Source organism: Palaemon carinicauda, chromosome 2 (genome assembly GCF_036898095.1).
Source record: "Palaemon carinicauda isolate YSFRI2023 chromosome 2, ASM3689809v2, whole genome shotgun sequence".
NCBI lineage: Eukaryota > Metazoa > Arthropoda > Malacostraca > Decapoda > Palaemonidae > Palaemon > Palaemon carinicauda.
This window is the reverse complement of record NC_090726.1, coordinates 32,538,485-32,546,627: the sequence shown is the minus strand read 5'-3', so window position 1 is coordinate 32,546,627 and position 8,143 is coordinate 32,538,485. Positions and strand designations below refer to the sequence as shown.

At 37.4% G+C, this 8,143-nt stretch overlaps 1 protein-coding gene across 1 annotated transcript in view; it reads left to right on the top strand.

Annotated features, from left to right (window-relative positions):
• The window catches only part of LOC137616215 (uncharacterized), a 13,800-nt gene extending 5,657 nt beyond the window's left edge, over window positions 1–8,143 (top strand). Inside the window, exons 5-6 of the mRNA XM_068345851.1 lie at window positions 6,660–6,805; window positions 7,873–8,143. Coding sequence (XP_068201952.1) covers window positions 6,660–6,805; window positions 7,873–8,003 — 277 coding nt within the window. The 3' untranslated portion in view covers window positions 8,004–8,143. The remainder of the gene's footprint in view (window positions 1–6,659; window positions 6,806–7,872) is intronic.

Sequence of the window (8,143 nt, the reverse complement as noted above, 5' to 3'; positions counted from 1 at the left end):
GGATACAATACCTAGGTTTGATACAACTAAGCTTTTAGAAGAAGAGAACAGAGAAACATTTGCAATTGAATGGAGGAATCGATTTGCAGTCTTAGAAACTTTAAGGGACGAAGAACAGAATTAATGAAGAAGGGTGTGATATTAAGAACATATATCAGTCAGGTGGTATTGAAGTCTTAGGACACGCAGTTACAAGGAGAAAGCCATGGATATCAAATGATACTTGGGATAATATAAAAAGGAGACAAAGACAGAAATTGATTGTTGAAAGTTTTCGAGGAAGTAATGAAAATTTCAAGATAGAGGGTGCTAAGTATTCCAGTATTGACAGTGAGGTCAAAAGAAAAGCCAGGAATGACTGGAGAGAGTATTTACACAGTAAAGCAGAGGAGGCTGACAAAGCTATGAATTCAGGAAGTGGCTATGGTGTAAGAATTGCTCATAGAATTACTAATGAAATCTCGACTGGGGCAAAGGAGAAGAAGCATATACCCATCATAAAGAGAGATGGCTCTGTAGGTAGTAGGATGGCTAGGGCACCAGCTGCCCGTTGAGATACTACCACTAGAGAGGTACTGGATGCTTTGACTGGCCAGACAGTAATGCATTGGATCCCTCTCTCTGGTTACGGCTTATTTTTTCTTTGGCTACGCTTACACAGAATAGTCTGGCCTATTCTTTACATATTCTCGTCTTTCCTCATACACCTGACAACAATGAGATACTAAACACTTCTTCACCCAAGGGGTTGATTACTGTACTGCAATTTGTTCAGTGTACTTTCCTCTTGGTAAAGGTAGAAGAGACTCTTTAGCTATGGTAAGCAGCTCTTCTAGGAGAAGGACACTCCAAAATTAAACCATTGTTCTCTAGTCTTGGGTAGTGCCATAGCCTCTGTACCATGGTCTTCTGCTGTCTTGGGTTAGAGTTCTCTTGCTTGAGGGTACACTCGAGCACACTATTCTATCTTATTATTTTTTTTTCCTCTTGTTTTTTGAAATGGGCAGGCTTAATAGAAGGGCCATGGATGTCTGGTGGTTTATCAAGAGGTTGTCTTTTCCTTTTCTGATTCTTTTTCTTCTCAAAACCATCCTTACTGTCCTCCCTTCAGTTGAAGTGGCTATCCTGGAGGGAATTTAGCCTTGCATGGTGTATCAGCTCCTCCATGTTGACCAGTTTTTCCGACTTTTTACTATAGTCTATGGGTTTCATCAGTCACTTAGTTTATTATTCTGTACATATTGATTTTGTTATAATTCTTGTTAATCTAGTTTTTAAGTATGATGTCTCTTTTTTATTTCTATTAATTCTTATGTTGTCTGGAGAAATTGAGCGAAATCCGGGACCAGTACGTCCTAGATTTCGTCAATGTCGTCTTCTGTATTGCAATATTCGTGGTCTCCATGCAAATATCCAAGACCTTACAGTTGCGTCCAGACAGTATGATATTCTTTTGTGCTCAGAAACTTTGGTTTCTAATTTGAGGCATTCAGCTGAGCTCCTTATAACTGGTTTTAAGAAGCCAATAATGTTGCAACGTGATGCCATCCCTAGGGCCAGGAGGAATGGCGGTGTATATTAGGACCGAGTACCCTACTTCTCATAAGTCCTGCTATCAATGTGGATGTCATGAGATTCAGGTAATAAAAGTTTGTGGCAGGCATAACAGCTTTCATTTGTGTTCGATCTACCGGAATCCAGTCATGGATGATTCTATCTTCGATTGTCTTCTTACCATTATGGCTAAGATACAAGAAGATGATAGAAAGGCTTCTTTTGTCTTTGTTGGTGATTTTAATGCTCACCATAGGGAGTGGTTAAGTTCTATCTCTCCTACCGATCGCCATGGCCTAAGAGCTTTAGACTTTGCCTCTGAATCAGGCTGTGAGCAAATCATAAATGAAGCTACTCACAGGTCTGGTAATTGCTTGGACCTCGTATACACTGACTCCCCTGGCGTTATAACTAGTAAGGTTGGTTCTCCAGTCGGGACTTCTGATCATGCCTTGATTTCATTAGTAGTGAAGACTGAGCAGCCTGTCCCTGATATATCATACTCTTGTGAAATTTATATGAAATCCCAAGAAGACTGGAATGGGATTTTGCATGATCTTTTGTGCTTGAATTGGTCACAATTATATAGTAGTGTAGATCCTGTTGTCCCTTTGAATGAGAATCTAGTCAACATAATTGATAGGTGTATCCCTTCTCGTGTGCTAAGGTACAGAGTGAAGGACAAACCGTGGTTCAATGATGATTGTAGACGTGCTTATTTGGAGAAGCAGGAGGCCTATCATCTTTGGAAGGGTAACAGATCAGATTTGACCTGGAACAACTATAGTCAGCTTCGAGGTTTTGCTCAGAGAGTTCATGCCTCAACTGAAAAGGAATACAATTTAACCATAAAAGAAACCCTTTCTGGTACAAATCAGGAACATAAATGGTGGTCTACCCTTAAATATGCACTCTTTGGTGTAGATGCAACAGTTCCTCCTTTACTTAAACCAGATGGTTCAGTCACTCACTGTCCAAAGGAAACGGCAACCCTTTTGGCTGGTGTCTTTGACAGTAAACAGAGTAATGAAAAACTTGAACTTCCTCATTCCTGTTTTCCAGAGGCTAAACTAACTAGTTTAACTTTTCGATCTCATTGAGATTAAAGCTATGTTGATGGACCTTGATGCTTATGGAGGTGTAGACCCAAATGGTATTTTTCCTTTGTTTTTTATAAATACAGCAGATTTCTTAGCTCCTAAGTTATCTGTTAATTTGCGCAAGTTAGCAAGAAGAGGAGCTTTTAGCACTTGTTGGAGAATTGGTAATGTTACTCCTCTATGTAAATGTGTTTGTGGTAGCTCAAGTCCCACTGATTACCGCCCAATTTCCATGACTCCCATATTATCTAAAGTTTTTGAAAGTCTTCTGGCAAAACGTCTTAATAGGTTTGCTGAAGGTAATCATCTATTCCCTAGTTTGCAATTTGGTTTTCGTAAAGGCCTTGGAGCATGTGATGCCCTTCTTATAGTCTCCAATGCTGCACAGAAATCCCTTGATTGTGGTCAGGAAGTTCGTATGATTGGCCTTGATTTTAATACTGCCTTTGAGCGTGTTAATCATGAGGCCCTTGTTTTCAAACTCAAACAGTTGGGAGTGGGTGGGTCGTTTCTTAGCATTATTATTGATTTTTTAAGTAATAGATCTCAAAAGAGTTGTTGTTGATGGGCACCATAGTGAGTATAGAAATGTGATATCCGGTGTATCACAAGGTAGTGTTCTTGGCCCATTACTTTTCATACTATATACACACGTCATGTGGTTTGGCCTAGAAAACAAGCTTGTTGCATATGCAGATGATGCTACTCTCTTTGCACCAATTCCATCCCCTGAATGTAGATCTGGGGTTGGTGAATCCCTTAATAGAGATTTAGCTAGAATTAGAGCATGGTGCAAATTATGGGGTATGAAGTTGAATCCTAACAAAACTCAAAGTATGATTGTAAGTAGGTAAAGGACGGTGGCTCCTCAACATCCGGATCTCAGTATTGATAATGTTTCTTTAAATTTGTATGACTCTTTTAAAATTTTAGGTGTGATTCTCGTCAGAAAATTTACTTTTGAGAAACACATTAGGTCTGTGTCTTCTTCAATTGCACAAAAAATTTGCACATTGAGAAAGTCTTTCTAGATTTTCGGTGATCAATCTATTCTGAAGAAGTGTTTTAATTCTTTCCTTCTACCTTGTTTTGAGTATTGTTCTCCTGTCTGGTCTTCAGCTGCTGATTCTCATCTTAATTTGTTGGACAGAAACTTACGGTCTATCAAATTTCTTATTCCTGATCTAGATATTAATCTTTGGCACCGTCGTTCAATTAGTTCATTATGCATGTTGCATAAGATTTTTCATAACTCTGACCATCCTTTACATTCAGATCTCCCTGGATAATTCTATCCTGTTCGTAATACTAGGCAGGCAGTTAATTCTAATAGCCAGGCCTTCTCCATCATGAGGTTCAATACTACACAGTATTCTAGAAGTTTTATTCCAGCTGTTACCAAGTTGTGGAATGATCTTCCTAATCGGGTAGTTGAATCAGTAGAACTTCAAAAGTTCAAAGTTGGAGCAAATGTTTTCATATTGACCAGGCTGACATGAGTCTTTTTACAGTTTATATATGACATATCTGTTTTTGACGTTGTTAATAGTTTATATAGGACATATCTGTTTTGAAGTTGTTGCTGTTTTTAGAATGATTCATTGTTAATTTATTCACATCATTTATTTATTTCCTTATTTCCTCTCCTCACTGAGCTATTTTTCCCTATCGGAGCCCTTGGGCTTATAGCATCTTGCTTCTCCAACTAGGGTTGTAGCTTGGCTAGTAATGATAATAATAATAATAATAGCAACAGAAGATGAAGAAAGACAACGTTGGATGGAACACTTTAGTGAGGTTATGAATTGGACATGCGAAGGGGAATAATTTGAGTGATATACCTGAAGCTGATGAAGTCCTTGATGTGCCCATGAATGAATTCAGTGTGTTTGAAGTCGAGGCTATCCTAAAAAAACTAAAGAGATGGAAAGCCCCGGGATACGATGGAATAACTGCCGAGATGATACTGGAAGAAAATGAAGTGACTTCCAGACTACTTATAAGATTATTTTGTTGATTGTGGCATGAGGAGGCAAAACCTGATGAATGGGAGTTAGGAGTGTTGGTGAGAAAAAAAAAATTAAAGGGAGACCTGACTGATTGCAATAATTACAGAGGCAAACACTTACGTCAGTTGTTATGAAAATACATAGTATGCTTATTCTAAAGGGACAGGAGAAAAAGATTGATGAAAAGCTGAGAGATGAACAAGAAGGATTTAGAAGAGGTAGAAGTTACACTGACCAAATTTCAATTTTGAGACATGTTGTTAAGCAATGCGTAGAATATAGAAATCCCCTTTTGATGGCATTTGTGGACTATGAGAAAACTTTTGATAGAGTGCACCGGCCAAATTTGTGGAGAGTCTTGCGTTATTATGGAATTCCTCTTGAATATGTAAATTCAATTAAGTCTGTTCATGAGCATAGCAAGTGCAAAGTTAATGTTAATGGAGTTTTATCAAATTAATTTCCAGTGAACATAGGAGTACTCCGAGGGAATGTGTTGTCACTTATGTTCTTTATCCTCCTCATGGATTTTGTAATGTGTAGAACAGTCAGAAATGGTGGAGAAAGATTGGACTGGATTCGTGATAGGAATTTAGCAGACCTAGAGTATTCTGATGCTGCTGTCCTATAGTCCATTTCTTTTAACGATGCATATTTGCACCGACTGGCAGCGGTGCCCTTTTAGCTCGGAAAAGTTTCCGGATCGCTGATTGGTTGGACAAGATAATTCTAACCAATCAGCGATCAGGAAACTTTTCCGAGCCAAAAGGGCACCGCCGCGAGTCGGTGCAAATATGCATCGCTAAAAGAAATGGACTATAGTTAGCAGAACAGCACAGGCTTTGCAATGCTTGCTTACCAGAATGCATGAAATATCACGCGAGGTTAGGCTGAAGATAAATAGAAGAAAGACAGATGATGAGAACGAGTATGCAATGGAAGATGAAATATCATTGGAAGGAGAAAGGATTAATGAGGTAGAATCATTTAAGTATTTAGGAACTAAGATTTCCAATACAGAGTCTCTAGAATTAGAGTTTAGTGAAAGATTGGTAAAAAGCAAATCAGACAATGGCTAAGTTATGTAAAATTTGGAAATCAAATCGCCTGAAATTACATATAAAAATTAGACTATATACCAGCTTAGTGAGATCGGTGCTACTCTATGGACATGAGTCATGGTATGACAATGAAACAATCTTCAATAGATTTAGCAGATTTGAGAATAAAGCCCTCAGAAGGATATTGGGAGTTCAATGGCAGGACAGGATTAGAAATGACACTATAAGAGAGATTACTGATAAGGGGTAGATGGAGATAGTTTGGGCATGCTTTTCGCACTCCCAGAGAGATAAGTTCACAAGTCGTACAGCTAGGCTCCACAAGGCACTAGAAGAATTGGAAGACCCAGGCCTACATGGCTGAGAACTATGAAGCACTAAGTAGGATATGGTGAATGGAGAAATCTAACCGAGGCCCTTTGCGTCAATAGGCGTATGAGATGGTGAGATATATATATATATATATATATATATATATATATATATATATATATATAATTTATATATATATATATATATATATATAAATATATATATATATATATATATATATATATATATATATATATATATGTGTGTGTGTGTGTGTGTGTGTGTGTGTGTGTATGATTAAGCATTAGTCTAATCGATATCATATTATTCACATATAAACCTCTAAGTTCAAGAAACATGATGACATTTTCTATGGTGTTTAATTTCTTTTAAAACTGCCTTTGATAAAATTGAAACTTTCTAAATTTGTATTGAAAATCTACAAACTAGACTCGTATGCAGGAGAAGAAATTAAAATTTCTCCCTAAAGTTGACTCATATCTTCTAAATGTCTCAGTGACATCATATAGTTTCTCATGGACTATAACCTATTAGAATAACGCTTCATAGCAAATAAAGCAATATCAAGATTCCCTATAATTCATTGTTTTTTGTTGTTGCAGCGTTATATGCGATAATACTTTGCCCGACTGGAGCAGTCAGTTGATAAACACGAACCTAGGGGACACACTGAGCTTCACCGCCACATTCATATCTAACTCGGGTGATTCAGGTGCCGTCGACACAGGATTCAACATGCAGCTCTCCAGTAAGTTGAGTCACCGACGGTCTATGTTTTTTACGGGCTGCCCATGGCAAGAGCCCGTGTCTTACACAAAGGTAAGGCAATCTTACAGACAGACAGACGGTCTATGTGGTAACGTCCCTGACTGGTGATCGTCACACAGGGGTTCGAGTCCCGCTCACACTCGTTAGTTCCTTTTAGTCACTGCAACCTTACTATCCTTGTGAGCTAAGGATGGGGGCGTTTGGGGTAGCCTGTTGGTCTATCGGCTGAGTCATTAGCAGGCATAGCCTGGCCCTTTCTGGTCCTAGCTTGGGTTGAAAGGTGGCTTGGGTGCTGATCATGTATATTGTTAGTATATTGTTAGTCTCTAGGGCACTGTCCTGCTTGCTAGGACAATGTCCCTATCCCTAGCCTCTGCCATTCATAAGCGGCCTTAAAACCTTTAAACTAATATATTTACCAACGTTTCATTTTACTCCCAAATATATTCTGTGCTGAATATTAGAATTATTTCCATATTATTATTATTCTAATCTAATTCTCTAGGTTTAGTGTTATAGTAATAAAAAAATGAAATATGAAAATATCTTTTTTTAAAGTATTTTAAACTATCTTCAATTAAATATTACCATTAGGCCTACATGAATATCTTTATCAATTACATGCTCAGAAAAAAAGTCGTAATTAGAAAAATCTTCAACTTATTGAAATCAATTATCAATAGGATAAGTAACAGGTAATTCTGATAATCATTATCTATAATAATATATTTATTGCAACTCTTTTTCATAATTGTCAATTTTGTTCGTAATTATGATTTTGAAAACAATGTAAAGAAATTCAAAGTAACTTTATTTGTTATCAAGGGAAACCGATAACAAAGATTACAATTATTAGTATCATTCCTATTATTATTTTTTCTATTACTGTTATCATTAGTTATATAAAATTGTCATAATATTCAGATTTCTTATCATTAACATATTAGGGCTTAACTGGAAACCAATTCGTTCCAGTCATTATTATTATTATTATTATTATTATTATTATTATTATTATTATTATTATTATTATTATTATCATTTCAGTCACTCTCTGGGACTATGGCCGCAGTTTTAAAGGTTTCTCCTACGACAAACTGAAAGGATTCGGCAAGCAGAAGTACCTTCTCTCCAGGAATGCCACAGAAATCATAAACGGGTCCAAACCAGTAGCATAGAGAGAGAGAGAGAGAGAGAGAGAGAGAGAGAGAGAGAGAGAGAGAGAGAGAGAGAGAGAGAGAGAGAGAGAGAGAGAGAGAGTGTCCTTATCACTTCACCAGCAACACCACGGCTTGGTTAAAATCAGCTAAGATCAGAA